The 22,078-nt window shown below is 44.7% G+C and overlaps 1 protein-coding gene across 3 annotated transcripts in view; it reads left to right on the top strand.

The window, feature by feature from the left end:
- Positions 1 to 22,078, top strand: part of LOC119953886 (protein HEG-like) — a 127,539-nt gene that overhangs the window by 73,799 nt on the left and 31,662 nt on the right. For 2 of the 3 annotated variants that reach the window (XM_038778510.1, XM_038778513.1), the window contains exons 6-8: positions 7,028 to 7,170; positions 18,846 to 18,977; positions 21,133 to 21,175. In XM_038778510.1, coding sequence (XP_038634438.1) covers positions 7,028 to 7,170; positions 18,846 to 18,977; positions 21,133 to 21,175 — 318 coding nt within the window. The remainder of the gene's footprint in view (positions 1 to 7,027; positions 7,171 to 18,845; positions 18,978 to 21,132; positions 21,176 to 22,078) is intronic. The other variant, XM_038778511.1, reaches the window with a different exon arrangement.

Genomic DNA, 22,078 nt, shown 5'->3' on the forward strand with positions numbered 1-22,078 from the left:
TTTCACCCCCACAACCCAAAAATGTGCAGAGCAGGTGGATTGGCCACGCTAAATTGCCCCTTAATTGGAAAAAATGAATTGGGTACTCTAAATTTATATTTATTTAAAAAAAAGAATATCCAGTACATGTGGCCATTGTAGTTTGGCTAAAGAGTCTGGAGCTGGAACTTGGTCTTAAAAAAGGCAAGTGAATTTATCCAACTTTCAATCGTCAGCACCAGAGCTAGGACAGACCTGAGATATCGCATCAGAAATATAAAACCTTGCTTTCAAATAAATATTATGGAATAAAACTAATATGGAATAAACAATGCAATGGGCAGCATGGTGGCGCAGTGGTTAGTACTGCTGCCTCACAGCGCTGAGGACCTGAGTTCGATCCCGGCCCCGGGTTACTGTCCCTCTGAAGTTGGCACATTCTCCTCTTGTCTGCGTGGGTCCCACCCTCACAACCCAAAGAGTGTGCAGGGTAGATGGATTGGTCATGCTAAATTGCCCCTTAATTAGGAAAAAATGAATTGGGTTTTCTAAATTTAGTTAAAATAAGGAAACAACACTATTTATTTTATTCATTCAAAGGCTAAAGAGCTGGCTTTGAAAGCAGACCAAGGCAGGCCAGCAGCACGGTTCAATTCCCGTACCAGCCTCCCCGAACAGGCGCCGGAATGTGGCGACTAGGGGCTTTTCACAGTAACTTCATTTGAAGCCTACTTGTGACAATAAGCGATTTTCATTTCATTTAATTTCATTTTAGGATGTAGGCCTCACTGGCTAGGCCACCTTCATTGCCCATCCATAAGTGCCCTTTAGAAGGTGTATACGAGTAATCGTCTTGAACATCTGCAGCCCATTTAGTGTAGGTAAATGTTGTTAGGGTTGGAGTTCCAGGATTTTGACTCAGCTACAGTGAAGGAATGTCGATATATTTCCAAGTCCGGATGGTGTGTGGCTTGGAGGGGAAACTCCAGATGGTGGTGCTCCCATATATCTGATGCCCGTGTCCTCTTAGATGGTAGTGGTTGTGGGTCTGGAAGGTGCTGTCTAAGGATTCTTGCTGAGTTCCTCTTGATGATGATATACACATCTACTGTGCATCTGTGATGGAGGGAGTGAATGTTTGTGGAAGGGATGCCAAGCAACCGGGCTGCTTTGTCCTAGATGGTGTCAAGCTTCTTGAGTGTTGCACTCATGCAGGCAAGGGGAAATTATTCCATCACATTCCTGACTTGTGCTTTGGCAATTGTGGACAAGCTTTTGGGAGTCAGCTGCTCTCCGTAGGATTCTGAGCCTCTGACCTGCTCATGTAGTCACAGTATGTAGATGGCTGGTCCAGTTCTGGTCAATGGTAACCTCCACCATGATAGTGGGGGATACAGCAATGGTAATGCCTTTGATTGTCTAGGGGAATGGTTAGATTCTCTGTTTGGAGCTGGTCATTGCTTGGCACTTGTGTGGCATGAATGTTGCTTTCCGACTGTCAGCCCAAGCCTGACATTGTCCAGGTCTTGCTGCATTTGGATATGGGCTGCTTCAGTATCTGAGGAGGCTGATCATTATGCAATCATTAGTGAATATTCCCACTTCTCACCTTATGATGGAAGGAAGGTCATTGATGAAGCAGGCTCAGATGGTTGGGCCTAAGACACTACTCTGAGTAATGTCCTGGAGCTGAGATGTTTGACCTCCAACAATCACAACCATCTTCCTTTGTGCCAGCTATGACTCTAACAAGTGGAGAGTTTTCTGAATGATTCCCATTGTCTCCAGTTTTGATGGGGCTCCTTAATGCCATATTCTTTCAAATGCTGCCTTGATGTCAAGAGCAGTCTCTCATCTTACCTCTGGAATTCAGCTCTTTTGCCCAGGCAAAACATGAACTGAGCATCAGTGAGCGTTTTATTGGTCAGCAAGAGCTGCTTGATTGCACTGTTCATGACCCATTCCATCACTTTACTGATGATCAAGAGTGGACTGTTGGGGCAGTAATTGGTTGGGTTGGATTTGTCCTGCTTTTTGTGTACGAGACACACCTGGTTCCACATTGCTACATAGATGCCAGTATTGTAGCTGTACTGGAACAGCTTGGCCAGAACGTGCCACGTCCCTCAGCCAAGCTGTTGCAGTACAGCGCACTGACATCTACCTGGCAATGTGGAAAATTGCCCAGGTATGCCCTGCAGCATCAAGTGATGTAGTCAAGAGATGCCAGCAATTTATAAACTGAGCGAAAATGGGATGGCATAAGCACAGTGGTTAACACAGCTGCCTCACAACACTGAGGACCTGGGTTCGATCCTAGGTCACTGTCGATATGGAGTCTGCATATTCTCCCCGTGTCTACAAGGTTCTCATCCCACAACCCAAAGATGTGCAGGTAGGTGGGGATTGGCCATGCTAAATTGCCCCTTGGAATTTTTTTTTTTAAACTGAGCGAAAACATCTTCAAATCTTTAACATGCAATTAAGAGATTTCTTCCAATATGTAAAACTGGGTACAGCTTCAACTTATTGAGCTCCAATGCATTGCATCGAAGCACCAAATGATAAAAGGGCATGTACAAGAAAATTAAGTGTGAATGGTTATTGAAGTGTTCACTCTGTCTTTCCTCCATGTTCTCACTTACTCTCTCTTCTCATTTCCCTTCCAACACAATGGCGGTGGTGGTGGTTGTGGGGAGGGGGTGGCGTTGCATTCTCAGGGTAAACCTGGCTCTTTTTTCCCTATCTTTCCTGCTTTACCTCTGAAGTGTTTCCCAAACATCCCCAGTGCTGACTCTTGTAGTGACTTCTGAGAAAGTCCTGCTTTTGCATTCAGATTATGAAGGTCTATATATTCCAGAAGAGCTTCAAGTAGGTAGATTCTGACATTATAAACATGTACATTTGGTTAAATTGAAAGTGGAATTGACTTTGTTTACAAACTGAAGGCTTTGTTATGATCTCCATAGAGACGGTTAACATTTAAAGTGGAGTTTGAAATCCCCATTGCTTACTGAAAGAATTAATAGTCACTTGACTCTTGCTGGAAGAAAGAGACATCCTGTTGAGGCTTTTCATCCTGCAGTCATTAAGACAGACACTAGAAGGGGCAGCACGGTGGCGCAGTGGGTAGCACTGCAGCCTCACGGCGCCGATGTCACAGGTTCGATCCCTGCTCTGGGTCACTGTCCGTGTGGAGTTTGCACATTCTCCCTTTGTTTGTGTGGATTTCACCCCCACAACCCAAAAGATGTGCAGGGTAAGTGGATTGGACATGCTAAATTGCTCTTAATTGGAAAAATGAATTGGGTGCTCTAAATTTATTTTTAAAAAGACAGACACTAGAATACCAAATTTCAAAGGAAACAACAATTTATACTGCATGAGAAAAGGGATGCTGATTGGTTGTCAGATTAGTTCTTTATGGTGCCATGGCAAATGCACCATAAAGCTATTGCTCCCCTTATGTGTTTATTCTAAAAAGGTGCAATGTCTGCAGATATTATTTTGCCCTGCAGAGTACTGTCTCTCTTGATACCCCAACTGACTATCTTAAATTGATTATTCGTGTCATTCTTGGCACACTCGGGATTGCTCAGCAAGTGCTGCCCAATCGCAGAATCATGTCAAATGTTAGACATTGGGCCATAGTTTTCTGGTTCCCCAGTGTCACATTTGGTGGTGGGGAGTATCCCAAAGGTGCGCTGGGAAATCCCCACATAATGGTTTACCTGCCGATTGTGCAGAAGCTCGAAGCTCCTCTGGAAGATTGCACTGTGCTGGGAACCATCTTACAAAGTGATTTAAATTGCTAACCTTGGATGGTTGTGCAAGCTCGACCCTCATACTTACTCTGGAAAAAAAGCATTTGTAACTTCAGCGTAACTCTTCTAAATGCCCAGAATGAGCCTCCAGGATGTTAGAAGTTTAGCCAGCTGTTGTATAGTCAAAAGTTCTGCTCCTTTTCACCAACACGTTTATTTCACTTTAACCGACTCTGCACAAAACTCTAACATCACATCACCTGACACAAAGGCCACCTGAAGCCCCATTACATATCAGTGTCAATTATTGGATACTTAACATAAATGAGACAACTAATTGAAATGTCTCTTAACCCATTACTTAACACAGAACACCCCAGAGCCCCCAACACAACCCTCCCCTGCCCCCGTTCCCCAGCCAGTGTTCCGAGCTCCCACTTCAACATCCCATTAATTTACCTTAGAAAAGGGCAGCATGGTGGCGCAGTGGTTAGCACTGCTGTCTCACGGCGCCGAGGTGCCAGGTTTGATCCGGCTCTGGGTCACTGTCGGTGTGGAGTTTGCACATTCTCCCCGTGCTTGCGTGGGTTTCGCCCCCACATCCCAAAGATGTGCAGGGTAGGTAGATTGGCCACGCTAAATTGTCCCTTAATTGGAAAAAATGAATTGGGTACACTAAATTTATTTTAAAAAATTTACCTTAGAAACTTACCTTCTCCCTTTCAGTTTGACCTTTAAACTCACCTGCTTTACTGCAGCTAGAGGTGTTAAAAGATGGTGTGTCCTCCTTCACTCCGCTGCTTTTACACTTTGATGCTGGAGCCGAAGGTGTGTTTCCTTTCTTCAGTCTCACCTGGCCTGAGCCAGGAAGGATAGGGGACACAGGCGCGTTCCATTTCAAGTGGAGGTAAGTTGCTAAGGAGTGGCAATGCCCCAAGGAAGTTATGAGCCACAATGCTGTGGGTTTTGCAAGCATGATTTGTACAGTCAGTAAATGTACTCTGCCTTTTGCAAATAGCTGAAGGGACATGTTGTTTGATATGATCTGCCAGTCACTGACATCACACATTTTGGTAATGAAGCCAATTCTGCTTCCAGCTTAACCAAATCTTTCAATTATGCAGGCACTGCAATTCTTATACCTTATCCTTCATTCCCATGGTGGGCAGAGCATCTTATTGGCTTGATGGTCGCATCCTGTTATTGGAAAACTCCACACTTGTGGCATGAAACTGTTATCTTCACCTGGGAACTTTTCAGGCAGCCTTGGGCCCATTCATGAATACAGGCAGTACACAGCGAACAATGATCTAATCGGGTTAGCCATTATTCTGCAGAATAGTTTTCATGCACCCTATTTCATGTACCAAGCTCGCATGGTAAGCAAATGGCTTGAGCGCTGTTTAGGAGGTTGCGGATAAGATCAATCTTCTAGCATGTGGAGCTTTAGGTGTCCCAAAGTGTATATTGACCAGGGAAGATAGGCTTGTCATAGATAGTAGTATAGAACCAATGAGTGGGTTTCAAATTGAGTAAAGGGAGTTGGTTAGATTGTTCCATTTCAAAGGTGAATTGGATTGTAGGATGGAGCACATTCAAGTAAAGAGGTTCTTGCATGTAACTGCAGATTCAAATATAGAAAATGTGTCAACTACATATTGGAAATATGCAAGAAGTTAGGGGGCATTCCCTAGGAAATGCATTTCTCGTGGAACCAGCAATTGTTAGTGTGAGCTGGCACGAAGAGGGGAACCCACGGCAGCACCATCTATTTCAGCATACAGTGTCTTTAAAGCTGAATTTAAGTGCACCAGAGAATGTGCAACATTAATAAGCCACAAGACTTCACAATTTAAAACAAATGAATTTAAATAAAGCAAGCACGACGACATAAACACTGGCTAAAGTGGTTCCTTAATCTTTGGGAACACATTGGGAAGCACAACAAAATACAACCACAGACTCTGGACTAAAATCCTCAACTAAACCTTTTCTACTATGAAGCCCCCAGAATGTCTTTGGCTATTTATGAGGTTATTGTAGATAATCCACTTCCTTCTGACCAACCCCATACTTTTCCAAAGCTGCCTTGCAAGGTCTGGTGACATTCCAGCTCAAGCCTGAACTTCCTTTACAATTCCTACAAAGTGAATTTAACAAAATTAGAAACAGCCCTGGTTTCTAATAGCACTGTCCTCCTGTTCCATGGGTCTTGGCAAATTTTCCTTTGCCTTCTGAACTCGAGAGTTACACACAAACGTGTTTTGCTTTCAGCTCCAAGTCCAAAACCTTCTGGCTTCTCCAAGCTTAGCTGCTTGTCTGTGAACAAAATGCTCAAAAAAGTTCTACCCCAGGGCCGGGATTCTCCCCTACCCGGTGGGATGGGGGTTCCCGGCGGGAAAGAGTGGCGTCAACCACTCCGGCGTCGGGCCTCCCCAAAGGTGCGGAATTCTCTGCACCTTTAGGGGCCAAGCCCTCACACTGAGGGGCTAGGCCCACCCCGGAGTGGTTGCCACTCCGCCGACCGGCGCAAACAGCCAATCCCACCGGCACCAGATGTGTTTTGATTCCCGCCAGCGGGATTGGCCTGTCAGCGGCGGGACGTCGGCACATCGCGGGCTGGATAATCGCCGCGGGGGGCCTGCCGACCGGCGCGGGGGGCCCGCCGACCGGTGCGGCGCGAATCTCGGGGGGGCGGAGAATTCGGGACACGGCGGGGGCGGGATTGACGCCGGCGCGGGCGATTCTCCGACCCCCCGGGGGGTTGGAGAATTCCGCCCCAGAGGGCAGTGTGCTGCAACCTATCTCCATGACAGCATGGCATGCATGGGGTGTTCCAAACAGTAATTTACACCAATTGACTCTTAGCTTCAAAACCAAACCTTTTGATTCTGAGATCCCCGTGAATAATTTAAGTTTTTAATGAAGTAGGGGCAACTCTCCTCAGATTTGTTATCTGCGGGCCACTAACTAAGTGACGGTCATCTGCCATTTCTATGGCCTCCCCTTCCAAACTCTGATCTTGTAAGTACATGGAAGGAGCTTTTGTGTAAATACATTGGTAGTCTGGTACTTTCTGACCTCCAGTTGCAGTGACCTTTTATTTAAGTATTTAATGCCACAAAATTAACAGTTAATTTAATAAAATATTAATATAAACGAGGAACCTGGATAATTAATGTCACCGTAACCTGTGGCCCAGTAGATGATTGGCAAGCAATGAAGTTTACTGGCTATTGTATGAAATTACACTTATTCTCATTTGCTGTACTTTGTCTTTTCAGAAAAGGAAGTATTAATGTCTTTGTAGACAATGTTTTTGAAGTTTCTTCCACTGCAACGAAGGAATCTGTCAGCACAGTTATCAGAAATGGCATTGAAAAGTGTACATCCTGTGATCTCATATCACGTGCAGACACGTTTAATGGTAAGTTGAGTGTTCTGTAGTGTGCTGGAGTTGCAGTGTATTAAACCAACAATATGCATTCTTTCCCTTTTTCAATTGCCCAGACATTTGAGCACAGTGAGAAGTCTCACAACAACAGGTTAAAGTCCAAGAGGTTTATTTGGAATCAAAGTTTCAGAGTGGGGCAGCATGGTGGCGCAATGGTTAGCATTGCTGCCTCATGGCGCCGAGGTCCCAGGTTCGATCCCGGCTCTGGGTCACTGTCCGTGCGGAGTTTGCACGTTCTCCCCGTGTTTGCGTGGGTCTTGCCCCCACAACCCAAAAGATGTGCAGGATAGGTGGATTGGCCACACTAAATTGTCCCATAATTAGAAAAATTTAATTGGGTACTCTAAATTTATTTTTTAAAAGTTTCAGAGCGTAGGTCGTCTGCTGAAGGAGCTACGCTCCAAAAGCATGTGATTCCAAATAAACCTGTTGGACTTTAACCTAGTGTTGTAAGACTTATTACTGTGCGCACCCCAATGCAACGGCGGCATCTCCATATCCAGACATTTGAAGGAGAGCTGATCTATATGATTTTCCTTCAAGACTAAAGAGGAGTATCTGCTTTTTGAGCAATGAATTTGGATACTTTTTTGCAACCAGACTTTGGATTCTGAAACACAAATCAGACTGTTCCCTTTTTCCTCCACTCGTCCCTGCCCCTCTTCATGTATACGTTATATAGGCTAGAAAGAAAAGCTGATTGCACTGTTTTGCTTTATTTTCTCCTCGGTTATCAAGATTTTAAATTGTCTTTGCTGATGGCACTAAATATGGCAATGTCTGCACCACAGAATTACATTGAAGTTGTCAGCCAAGCCTCTCAGTAATGTTTGCAAAATTGGTTCCCAGGATCATGTTCATGCCTATAGTAGCTGTTCTGCCTCGGATAAAAGGCATTCTTGGGCAGCACGGTGGCGCAGTGGGTTAACCTCACGGCACCGAGGTCCCAGGTTCGATCCTGGCTCTGGGTCACTGTCCGTGTGGAGTTTGCACATTCTCCCCGTGTTTGTGTGGGTTTCGCCCCCACAACCCAAAGTTGTGTAGGCTAGGTGGATCGAACACGCTAAATTGCCCCTTAATTGGAAAAAATGAATTGGGTACTCTAAATTTATTTTAAAATTTTTAAAAAAATGCATTCTTGTTCCCTGAGGCACAATCCACCGGCCGTATGTGCTCTCGCTCGAGCGCGGTGTGGGCACTAAATGTCGGGAGAGGCCTCCCACGACTTTCCCTCAGTCTTCACGCCATGAGGCATCGGAGTCAGAATCACGGCCAAAAGCGGCGTGACCAAACGGCGCTCGCCGAAGTCTGTTTTAAACTGACTTAGCAAACTTACCCGGGATCTACCAGCCTCCCCGGCGAGGCCACAGCCGAGCACCATTCAGCACTGGTCCACACAAATGTGGACCGGGTGGAAGGGCACCTGGGGGTCTCCCAGGCCATTCTAGCCCCCTGACTGATCGGGGAGCGTGCAGGGTGGCTCCCTGGCCCTCCCTCTGGAATGCAGGCACTGGCATTGGCAAGGTGCCCGGGTGGTATTGTCAAGCTGGCAGGAGCACTGCAAGGATGTCAGGGTGGTAGTGCAAGGGTCCATGGGTGGCATTGCCAATAGTCAAGGTGGACCATGCCCATGAAAGGAGGGTGGGGGGGGGGGGGGGGTGGTTGAAGGATGGGGTCTACATGGCAGGCCAGTAGTGGCCTCTAGGAGGTGATGGGGGTCCTGGATGAAGGGGCAGCCTGTAAGCCCCTAGCTTCATGCCCTTTGGTCAGGTGTTCCCTGGCACTGCTCGTGCCATCTGGGTACCCTGACACAGCTAGGGGAAAACCAGACAGCTGTCTATGATGTTGCTATAATCTGCCTGAATACTATTGGCTGGGGACAATTGGGTATCTCATAACTCTTTAGGGAGCATGAGCTCCCCCAATGACGGGGGCGGGGAAAATCAGTAGCTGTTTAACCTGCATGAATTGAGCTAGCAAGTGTGGTACCAGCTGGAAGAGAAAAGCAGTGGTGAAGTACTACTGCTGCTGTATATATAAAATGGTAAATAAAGCAATTTTCCTTTGACTTTACAAACTCGTACTGGATTTTCGTGGCCCCCACAAAATATGTAGATGTACAAAACAGCTTGCACTTATTCACACCTTTCAATGAAACAAAATACTTCCAGACCTGAAATACTTGAATTGTATATCATTACAGGATTAGTGGCGAATGGGGGTGGCCAGAGAGCATTTAAATCTGTATGGTGCATCACTGTTTTGTGCTCACAATTTATTTGGTGTTGGCTATTACTACTTAACTGCCAGGAATTTACGTTACACCAGTGAAGGGTTGAGGTTTTGAATGGAATAAAGGCAACACAGAATGATTTGCAATTTGCTCACCATAGTTTGAGACATGCGTTGAAATAGCATTCCTTTTGAGCATTTTGGGAGTGGCCAGCATTTCTGTCATAGAAGACAGAAAAGCTAAAGTATCCATGAAAGATTACAATCGGCAGTAAGAGCTTTGGAATGCGTTGAGATTCATTAAATGTTGTTACTTCAATGGGAGCTGGAAGGCAAACTAATTAGCACAATGCAGTGAGACCTAGAGAGTGACAAATGAGCCAAGACACACAGAAACAGGCTCCTGAACCAAAGAGTGCTGGAAATCAAGATCGACAGGTGCAGAAAGAGGAATCAGAGCACTCGTGACTACCGTTTGGAGGTGTCACATTGCAGCAAGCGAGCAGAGATACTGCCCTGGAATTCCTGTGACTATTGTGTGAATGAATATTGCATTTCACAAGGGTGACTGTGCCTGATTGCAGTTCTGAAATCAATCCCAACCATTATTTTGGTGGTGATTGCCTCACATTATTCATAATGTTCCTACTACCACAAGATTAAACCACTTAAAAGCGTCTCATTCCTTTGAATCTGAAAAAGATCATGAAAGTCAAAGGATATTCCAGAGATTCACAAGCCTGTAAGCCCCATTTTAGTAAATCTGTATTTTTAGGCTCCGATATTTGCTGTGCACAGCCTTTAAAGGTCAAGCTCAATCAAGTGTGGTTAATAATCAGTGCACTCCACATCACTTCACTTACCATTTGTCGCCTGAACAGTACAGAGGTCTTGCCATGGGCAAGTATGTTCTTTTTTAAAATTTAGAGTGCCCAATTATTTTTGTCCAATTACGGTGCAATTTAGCGTGACCAATCCGCCTAACCTGCACATCTTTGGGTTGTGGGGGGTGAAACCCACGCAGACACGGGGAGAATGTACAAACTCCACACGGACAGTGACCTTGGACCGGGATTGAACCCGGCATGAGGCAACAGTGCTAACCACTGAGCCACCGTGCTGCCAGGGGCAACAACGTTGAATGAATAGGGATAGGTCACAACCTTTTTTTGTGCCAGCTTTTCCACTCAGTGATGGAATAGAAGTGAACTTTACCAGCTTCAGCTGGTGCAGACAAGATGGGCCAAATGGCGGCCTCCTGCGCTGCAACAATTCTGTCATTCTGTGACACTATTAGAACATAGAACAGTACAGCACAGAACAGGCCCTTCGGCCCTCGATGTTGTGCCGAGCAATGATCACCCTACTTAAACCCACGTAACCCGTATCCCAACAATCCCCCCCATTAACCTTACACTACGGGCAATTTAGCATGGCCAATCCACCTAACCCGCACACCTTTGGACTGTGGGAGGAAACCGGAGCACCCGGAGGAAACCCACGCACACACGGGGAGGACGTGCAGACTCCACACAGACAGTGACCCAGCCGGGAATCGAACCTGGGACCCTGGAGCTGTGAAGCATTGATGCTAACCACCATGCTACCGTGAGGCCCTATTATGAACTATGCCAACGTCGGAGAGGCATTCGCTGAAGAAAACGGAGGACGGACGTTTCCAGGCTGCAGAGGAAGCTGATCTAGCAGATAGGTCTGAGATTCAGAAGTGGAAAGCGAATGGAAAAACACGAGAGGGAGAGAGTACACAACATGCTGCAAAGGAAATATTACCAGAAAAAGAGATGAGCTGCAAGCACTGACGATCCAAAGCGGAAAGAAAAGAAACGCTTAAGTACGGTGAAATTGGAAAGAAAATTTTAAGAATGCATGCAGGCAGGCCAAAGAGAAGCAGTTTATTGAGATGTGTGATTAAGTATTAGAGCTGGAAAGAAATCACAAAATGGCAGTTATTCACCAGAAGGTGAAACTCTTTCACACATAACGATAGTCGGTGCACAAAGTATAAAAGGTGGTAAAATATTGTTTGAAAGGGATGCAAAAGCAAACCGATGGATAGATTGTGAGAAAATCCAAATTGAGGGAATCCTCAAGATATCGAGCCAAATGAGAGACCAAATACTATGATAACGGAGGCGAAGCATACTTTGAAATTGAGCAAAGGAAAAGCTCCAGGCAGGTGTGAAGTAACAACAGAACATCTAAAAGCCCTTCGAGAAACAAAATTATAATTGAGTTAGTACACCGGTACAGCAAGTGGTGATTGTAGATCTGACTAGATGCAATACAACTGAGCAAGCACTAGAGGGAGCACGGGAGAGCTATAAATACACAGGGACAGGAAGTGAGGACACACTTCACGGAAGGCAGAACTGAAAGCAGGACACAGACACACAAGCAGGCAGCATTTGAGGTAGCCATAAGTTAAGCTCTGAAGAGAGAACAAATTCACAATAAAGCATCTTCTCCACCAAACAAAAACAAAAAAAAACAGACACACAAGCAGGCAGCATTTGAGGTAGCCGTAAGTTAAGCTCTGAAGAGAGAACAAATTCACAATAAAGCATCTTCTCTACCTTTGAGACCACGAGCTTTATTAAGACACGAGGACCAACACATGGTACCAGTATTAGCTTCAGACACTTACTACAGGACAACTCAGCTGCAGATACAGAAAGAACGAAATGGCATGGAAATCTCCTACTGGACATTGGACTTGGGAAGACATCGCTTATTCGAGGATGTGGCATGGAACCCCACCTCAGCTGGACACGACCGGCAATGTAAGAAATGTCTGGAAAATGTTTAAACAAATGTTCGATTTATATATCATAGCTAATGATGTAGCAGCAGCCTCAGACTAAATTAAAATAGCAATGCTCATCGCAGGACATGAAGCTAGGAAAGTATATAATGGATTTAAATACTCAAAAGATGAAGACAGCAACAACTTACAAACAATACTAAACAAATTTGAAGAGTACTGTAAGGAATTTGAACAGCACGGTATGCTCAGAGGCCAAACTGCACAGAGACTGAGTGATGCAAAACTTAAACAATCAATAAAAGAACAAGAAATCGCAAGTGAAAAGTACAGATCAAAAAGAAGAAATAACTTGAATCTTTCACAAAGCCAAAACACTGAAATCCAGTCCAGATCGAAAGGAAAAGGTAACTTACAACTTTCAGAAAGAAAAAAACGCTGAAATCCATGATAAAATGGCGTCCGACCACATTTTACAGTCTCGTGCAGACAAAGAACTAAAATCTGCGTCTGCGTCTGCGCATGCGCAGGAAACAGAAGCCGCGCATGCGCAGTTACAATCACCCGTTTATCGTTCTGCGCATGCGCAGTTTAAAAAAGTTTGTGTTGCTGATCGTTATGCGCAAGCCGCGCATGTGCAGTCTCAAAACGTTTTGGTCGCGGATCGTTATGCGCATGCGCAAGCCGCGCATGCGTAATGGACACAAAACCGTACAGTAAAGGAAGGCCGATTTGCGCATGCGCAATTGATTCCTACGCATGACCTCACGAGCGTCATGACGTCTGAGCATCCAGACCACGCCTACTTAAAAGGAAAATGCCCGATAATTGAAAACAAGATACTTAAAGCGGTAAAACCAAACTTTCTTGCCTCAGAAGACAAAAAAATGCCTGAACTTAAACCAGCAGTTGAAAACAACTCTCACAACACCCTGGAAAAAGCAGTCTGCACCACCCAAAGTGAAGAGAACAAAAAGAAATCCTAAACAAAAAAAGATGATTTGTTTTTCGAAGAATACTACTCAGACATGGCTGAGTTATTCGGATATGCTGATCACAGCATCAGTGACACGGTCGCAAAGCTCAACACGAACCTACTCATGGTAGATGAATCCAACACCATGGTGCCATGGCAGATCGTTGATACATTGGATGACAGCAAAACCCAAGACGAAGACAACGCCACACAGAGAGCACAGAAAGACTCCACAGAGAGAGCGATGACCGGCTCCACAGTGAGAGTGATGAAAGACTCCAAAAGGGAAGTAAGCAAACACTCCCTGGTGAACACCATGCATGAACAAGACCATGAAGGTCAATCCGCCGTATCTGAGCAACCGCAAGCAGACTATGAAAGTCTACCAAGCTCACATAATCAAAAAGAAGACGATAAACATCTACCCACTGCATGCGAAAACAGTGACAAGGTGATCACACTCGACATACATGAGGGACAGGATCACAGTGAGACTGACAGTTCTCAGCTTGTCTGTACAGAAGCACAGAGTAGGGCCACCCAAGAGTCCAGCGAGACCACGCCAATAGAAACCATCCAGATTTTGACTCCCGAAGAGGAGCATCAAGAGTACAGTGAGACCACGCCAATAGAAACCATGAAGATTTTGACTCCAGAAGAGGAGCACCAAGAGTCCAGTGAGACCACATCAACAGAAACCATGAAGATTTTGACTGCAGAAGAGGAGCACCAAGAGTCCAGAGAGACCACGTCAATTGAAATCATGAAGATTTTGACTCCAGAAGAGGAGCACCAAGAAAGCAAAGACGACGAATCTAATCCACAACAAATGACTGATGTCACCAGCATCAATGCAACATCAGATCATTCTCACCATTCTCGAGACGAAACATTCAATGACTCAAATTATCCACACGGGACACTCATTGAGCATAACAAGAAAAACAAAAGCCAAAAGAAGCACAGCAGAAACGAGAACAACAACAGCAACAACAAAAGAAACATGAAGCGCGATAAGAACAACAAAAATCGCAAGAAGCACTGCAGAAACAAGAACAACAGCACCAACAACAACTACAAGCACGACAAAATCTACAAGAAGAACAACAGAACCAACAAGAAGCATAACAAAGATAGCGACAACAACAAAGACAGAAACGACAAAAACAGCAACAAGAACGGCAACGAAAACGACAAAGACAGGAACGACAGAAACAACAGCAGTGAAACAACGACTGGTACAAAATGGTACAACTCTGCACATGAAGGACATTGCCACAGCACACTGCAAAACAATGACAAGACTACAAACATGCCATGGGATGACTACAAATCGCACAAACTCACATCTGCTCCAGAACAAGCAAGCACACCAGCTTTCAAGGCAGATGACATAATAAATCGATACCACAAACAGAGAAAAAAGTCCATGTCAGTCAACATCAGTGGTTCGACCATGCAAACACCTCGGGGTGACGCATTGGTTACTTAAAATAACAAGAACACCGACAACATTCACCACGTCAACAACAACAAAAGAAAAAACTCAGTGAACAAATTCATCAAGTTTGGACTCATAATGTTTTTATTAAGAGTGGACTCATAAATATAAATTGGCTTTGTAAAATATGCAATAGCACCATCACTTGTATAAATACACATATCATAAGTAACTGTTTTGTACAATTTTCTTTAATGATGTACAGAAAATATGTAAAGAAAAAAGGGGGATGTGGTGATTGTAGATCTGAGTAGATGCAATACAACTGAGCAAGCACTAGAGGGAGCACGGGAGAGCTATAACTACACAGGGACAGGAAGTGAGGACACACTTCACGGAAGGCAGAACTGAAAGCAGGACACAGACACACAAGCAGGCAGCATCTGAGGTAGCCGTAAGTTAAGCTCTGAAGAGAGAACAAATTCACAATAAAGCATCTTCTCCACCTTTGAGACTACGAGCTTTATTAAGACACGAGGAACAACACACAGCAAGTGACGAGGAAGACAAATGGATTGTTGTCGTTTATTGCAAGGAGAATGGAATACAAAAGTAGGAGATGTTTCGCTACAATTGTTTAAGGTATTAGTGAGACCAGGGCGAGAGTACTGTGTACAGTTCTGTTCTCTTTATTTAAGAAAGGACATAACTGACTTAGAAGCAGTTCAGAGAACGTTCACTTGACTGATTTCTGGGATGAAGGGATTATTCTATGAGGAAAGATTGGACAAGCCCGCAGCCATTCAAGTATAGACGAATGAGAAGTGACCTTACTGAAGCATAACAAGATCTTAAGGGGACCGGGATGGATCCTGGAAGATGTTTCTCCTTGTGAGGGAAACTAGAAATCTAGGGGACACAGTTTGGAAAGAAGGGGTCTCCCATTTAAGACTGAGATGAGGAGAAATATTTTCTGAGGACCATGAGTCTGTGGAACACTCTTTCCCCAGAGAGCAGTGGAGGGAGAGGCATTGAATATTTTTAATGCGGAATTAGAAGGTTATTGTGGTAGGAAGGAAAGTGGAGTTGAGAGCACAATTGGGTCAGCAATGATCTTATGGAGTGGTGGAGCAGGCTCGAAGGGCTGATGCTCCTAATTTGTATGTTTGTATAATAGAAATTTGGGTTCATATATATAGAAAAGAATATATTTCCAAGTAACTTGAAATATTCAACATTCATTAAGTTACCTAAGAAACCTAAAGCGATGGAGAAAATCAATTTCAAGCCCTAAGCTTAATAATTTGAAGCATAAATTGGTGAACCACAGTCTGGATTTGGATCTGCAATTGGGACAAGAGAGGGAATATTTAAATTAAGAACAAACTTCAATAAATATCTGGAAGTAAACAAGCTGGATACGCCACATAGACTATGTAAAAAGTGTTTGATCATATTTATCACCACATGCAATGGAAATGTGACATTGACAGTAAAGATGTGGGATTTATCCAGAGCCTATATTGGGAACTATTTGGTGAGCATCAGGCTAGAAGATGGACAATTCAACATGAAAAATGAAGAGAGGCTTGTGGCATGGCTAAACACTGCCGTCAAAGTTATTCAGTCTGTACACACAAGTATTCAGAGAAATGGAGGCAAGAACGTAAACTAACGTCACAGCACTTGCAGAATCCGAAGAGGCCCTACAGAATATCACCGATCAAGAAAAAACTAGAAGTTTTGAATATGGGCTGAGTGTCAACTCAAAAGGACAAAAACAATGGTAGTTAGATGTATGAGGCAATCGAGAGTGATGATTGAAGTGGATGGTGTCACACTGGAACAAGTCGATCATTTTGTCTATTTAGGACAAATGATAACAGAAGATGGCAGATGCGATGCTGAAATTAGAAGTAGGATATTTAATGAAGAAGGATGTGTTAACAAGAACACTCAAGCTTGTTGTGACAAGGAAAATAACTCATCAGTTGTTGCATTCTGTCAACTTTCCTCCCTGCATTAGAAACCGGATAATAAATAAAGATCTGTGGAAAAATATCGAGGCTATTGAAATGGCGATGCTAAGATGGATGGTAACAATTCCATATACAGGCCATGAGACAAATGATGAGGGATTTAAAAATTGCAGGAACAGAAAGAACTCTTGACATCTAAAAACGAAAATGTCAGTACTTCAGCCATTCAGAAAGCACGGTGGTGCAGTGGTTAGCACTGCTGCCTTACGGCACCAAGAACTCTGGTTCATTCCCGGCCCTGGGTTACTGTGTGGAGTTTGCACATTCTCCCTGTGTCTGCATAGGTCTCACCCCCATGACCTAAAGATGTGCAGAGTAGGTGGATTGGCTACGCTAAATTGCCTGTTAATTGGGGGGGAAAAAGAGAATTGGGTACTCTAATTTTTAAAAAAAGCACTGCTGCCTCACAGCACCAAAGGCCCGGGCTCGATTCCGACCTCTGATGACTGTGTGCAGTTTGTACTTCCAGTGTCTGTGTAGGTTTCCTCTGGGTGCTCCGGTTTCCTCTCACAATCAAAAGATGTGCAGGTTAGGTGGATTGGCCCTAAATTGCTTCAAGGTGGGGTTACGGGGATAGGGTGTGGGATTGGGTACAGACTCGATGGACCAAATGACCTCCTTCTGCACTGTAGGGGTTCTGCGATTTTATTATATCTGGGCAGAGCTGAAAAGATCAATCTCTTCTCGAGGGTAAAGTGGAACACAAAGAGGGGTCGACCTAGGGGTAGTTGGATGATGGACGTTACAGTGGATGAGTGAGGATGGTGCAAGACAGACAGGCATGACGTACCGTGAAACAGACCTCCTGGTAGGGGCAGTTTAGGCAGCAACAGAAGTGAAAGGATAAACCAGGATTTAAACTTGTGGGGGCAGCAGAGAAAGTAAACAGAACAGCTTTAAGATCTATCTGTTCTGAAGATAGTGTTTGTAACACATGTTTTGAATTTGTTTCTTGGGTTGTATACAGTTATAATGAGGTTGGGGATGTGGTTGGGGGCCATTGAATGATCTCAGCTTCAATCAAATAATTCTCAAAGGTCATCCAAACCAACAGACATGTAGTGCATGCTGCAGTGTTGCCTTTGTACAAAACCAATTAAGTGATATTGGCACAAAAGCAATTGTGAAACTTTCATGCGGAATGTTTTCCACTTCAATTCTGTGGCTGAACAGGCCAAGATATGAAGAATGCATGTTGGCAGTTTGATTAGCCATCATGCTGCTTTTGAGGTGGATGTACCTTTTAAAAAAATTAATTTCTGTTTTTAAATGAGGGAAATTTTGCCTTTGGTGATGCAAAGCAATGTCCTGTTAACCACAATTTGCGAATAGGTCTGAAATAAATTGAAAAAAAAACATTGGGTGGAATTCTCCGTTGCCCGACGTTGATATCTTAATTGGCGATCGGGCGGAGAATCCACTCCAACGCCCAAATACGGGGCCGACGCCGGCCAGCCGTGCTCCGCCCCTTGGAAGTGGCGTAATCACGTCACATGCCACAAGCTGTTGCCGCGCCATCAGCAGGCCCTCCCGCTCCGCCCCTGATGGGCCAAGGTCCTGACTGCGTGGTTGATGTCTGGTCTCAGCGGTCAGGAACCCGGCGTTGCGGTTGCGGACTGTGTCCAGCACCGCTGCACTCGGCCGGGCTCCGTGCCGCTGGCTGGGGGGGGGCTTCCGCGAGGGCTGGGGGGGGGGGGGGGGGGAACTGGTGGGGCGTGGACAAGGGAGTGGCCTGTGGCATCACGGAAGATGGGCCGGGTCCATGCATGGCCGGCGCCATGTTGTATGGCGTGACCGCTATTCCATGCCATTCTCTGGCCGTTTTTGTCGCGGGAGCTGGAAGCTGCTTGCCCCTCACCGGAATCGGTGAGGGTTCGGTGACGATTTTGGAGTCGTAAAACACCCGCAAATTCTCTGTTTGAGCCGGCACTTAGCCGCTGAAACGGAGAACCCAGACCATTGTGTAGATATACTCCAGTGTGTTGTGTTGATCTTGTATCACTGCCTCCTTTGAGTGGCCATGTTGTCCATTTGGTTTTACCTGATCAAACATGTGAGGGGAACTCGACAATTACCAAATATAAAAACAAAATTGAGTCATGTGCTGTGACTGATTTATCTTTTTTCTATTTTCTTTACTCTTCCACCGCCCCCCCCCCCCCCCCCCCCCCCCCAAAGCAGTTGGAAGCGTATGCAGTCTGAACCCTTGTGATAACAGCACCTCTCAGTGTAAAGCAAACAATGGCATTGCTATCTGCAACTGCATGCCTGGTTACTTCAAATATCTTCCTTCTGATCGAAGCTGCAAAGGTAGGTGACAGCTTTGCAGTGATTGTGCTTTTGGGTATGTTTACAGCAACTTGCATTCATAGAGTGCCTATGGTATAAAACATCCAAGATGCATTGGTAAGCATAATTTGACACTGGGCCACACAAAGATCCTAGAATATATGACGAAAGCCTTAGTCAAAGAGATTTTAAGAACTATCTTAATGGAGGAGCGAGGGGCTGTAAGGTTTAATGGAGGAGTGAGGGGCTGTAACGTTTAGGGAGAATATCCAGTGCATTGGGGCTCTACAGGCACCTGAGGAGAGCAGAATTAGCAATGGACAATTAAAATCTCTGATGCGCAAGGGTCAGTATTGGAGGTGTGTAAAAATTTCCAAGGGTTCTGGAGCTGAAGGCCAGAGGCTGTGCCATTACAAATGATGAGTACGGCCTAAATTTAAACGATCATGGTCTCCTTCCTAATGCTTTATCATACTTTGTGCAATGTGGTCCGTCAACAGTTGAGTCCTAACCTGCCAAGTAAGAGTTCTTGTTCTACCTTGCTGTCCTCTGTGGAAAGTGGTGTCACATGTTTTAAAGTTAGTGGTGAAAGTACAATCTTAAATTCCAAATTCCCCCAGCCCATGGGGAGGAGCCATGTTAGCTAGGCTTTAAATGTTTGTTCCCTTGGTCTCTGAATAATCCACCCCAGTTGGGGTCTTGAAATGGATTAAGAGCTGAAAGGCGAGGTAACTCACTCCATGTCCAAGTGAAAAATTCTTTCATTCCCCCATTATGTGAGCCTAATGACTTGATTGTCGTATTCCCATGAACTTCATGGTGTGGGATTACCTTCTGCTGCAAGATTCATTGCTTCAAACCAATCGCTGTAGTGCCCTTCGTTTTTGTAATTAATGCACAACCCGGGTGGTCTGTTAGTTCATGTTGTACTACAGTGATAACCTGTGTCTGTCAGTACCATTCTGAAACCAGCCCTAATCTGCATGTTGCAATTGATGCATCTACAGACTCTTCCACGGAGACTATTTAGAGTTAAAATCTTAATTTCAGACAAATTTAGAGATACGTGTTTGAACAGGAAATGGGCAATGCGGCCCAACGAATAGATTTATCCTCCACACAAGCAAATAATCCTATTCAAAATTAGCCTGCAGTTAACCACTTTCCTTCATTTACTTATCCTAATCCTAAATGTTGAATTGGTTTCTGCTACAGCTACCGAGTCTGAAAATGATTTCCACAGTTTTAATTTTCTTTTGTAAAGAAGTGTATTTATCTCTGTTTCTTTTTTTGTCCAATTAAGGGGCAATTTAGCGTGACCAATCCACCTACCCTGCACCTCTTTGGGGTTGTGGGGGTGAGACCCATGCAGACACAAGGGAGAGTGTGCAAACTCCTCACGGACAGTGACCCAGAGCCGGGGTTGAACTCGGGTCCTGGCGCCGTGAGGCAGCAGGGCTAACCCACTGCGCCACCGTGCTGCCCCTACTTATCTCTGTTCCAAAGCACTTGCATTTAATCTAGCGTCTGTGGCCCCTTATTCTCGACCCTTCCATTATTGGAAATTGTCTTTCTCTATTGAGCTGACCCATCCTTTTCTTTCCCAATTTTAAACACTTTTCTCCTGCATCAGCCATACCAACAAAAGAAAATGCCTCAGCTTTCTGAAAGTTTCGAGTTTGCAGTGGTGACCACTGACCAGCTGTGTGGAATTTTGAAATAGTTGAGGTGATTTGGGTTTCTACCAGTTTACTCGTATTTACACCCCCATGGCTGTATTAAAAAGACTTAAATGCTTTAAATAAACTGAGAACTGTGATGCCTGATCTCCAGCTGTCCTGGAGCACCATTGGTACAATGCCACCTAGCCAGCGTTTCCTCAAGTTTATTTTGTCCTGGTTAATATTTCTCTCATGTGCCGTGTGGAGCAGGGAATCTACCCAAGTTGTGATCCAAGCGCAGACTTTTTTTGCAATATTGGCATGAATGCACCCTTTGAGCCGGTCCTTCTAGATTGTTATTTTTATAATGGTTGTTTGAAAAAGTACACATGATTTACACTGATGCCTTTATAGACTTAATACCCCTGTTGTATTGGGATGAACAGGGCACCATTTGAAATGTACAAGTATTAGCGTGGGTCAATCATCTAATTTACTCTTTCTTTTCAAAACAGCTTGTCTAAGTGGATTTAAGTTTGAAAATGGAACTTGCGTGAAGTAAGTTGGTCAATTACAAAGTGTTGCATCTTTATTTCCATGGCATTTAGTTCCTGTCATTAGTTCCTGAAAAATTATTGTACACTGTAAAATGCCCTTGCTTCGGTCATGATATCCCTCTGCCACAAAATTGATGCTCGCAAGACCCCATACCCACCATGAGGATGAAGTGATCCAATTGATGCTATTTCTGGGCAGTTTTGTGAACTTGAAATGTCTTTCCATCACACATATTTCTAATTTATATTTTTATCATTGGTTTTGGTAAGAAGCCTCTGTGCATTATGCTGCTTTCCAGCTTTTGAGCCGGGAACCAGTCTCTTTGTATGCTGGACTCAATGTGTAGATACAAAGAGCAAATGTGAGGGGTCAGCTTCCCACGTTCACCTCACTAAATCTAGTCACCTTTTCACTGGTGTTCTAGCAAGAAGCTATCGACTCCAGTAAAGGATTGATGATAGGGCGGCACATGGCACAGTGGTTAGCACTGCGACTATGGTGCTGCCGACCCAGGTTTGAATCCCGACCCTGGGTCGCTGTCCATGTGGAATTTGGACATTCTCCCCTTGTCTGCGTGGGTTTCACCCCCAGAACCCGAAGATGTGCAGGTTAGGTGGATTGGCCACGCTAAATGGCCAATTGCCATCTCTCTGGCGGGAATCGCATTTCCCAATTCTCGCGAGATTTTCCACCCATGCTGCCGATCTTGCAGAGGGCGAGTGCGGGCTCAAACTCACGCCCTCTGTCTTTCCCTTAGATATTTTTCAAAAGAGTAGCTACGTCAGCCATGGAATTTTAATAATATGGAGACATATTGCTAAAGACTGATTTCTAATGGAGGTTACAAATCTGAAGTGGGAGACTTTCAGTCCATCAGTATTGACCGGAATTGAATCTAGAATG

Source organism: Scyliorhinus canicula, chromosome 19 (assembly GCF_902713615.1).
Source record: "Scyliorhinus canicula chromosome 19, sScyCan1.1, whole genome shotgun sequence".
Classification (NCBI taxonomy): domain Eukaryota; kingdom Metazoa; phylum Chordata; class Chondrichthyes; order Carcharhiniformes; family Scyliorhinidae; genus Scyliorhinus; species Scyliorhinus canicula.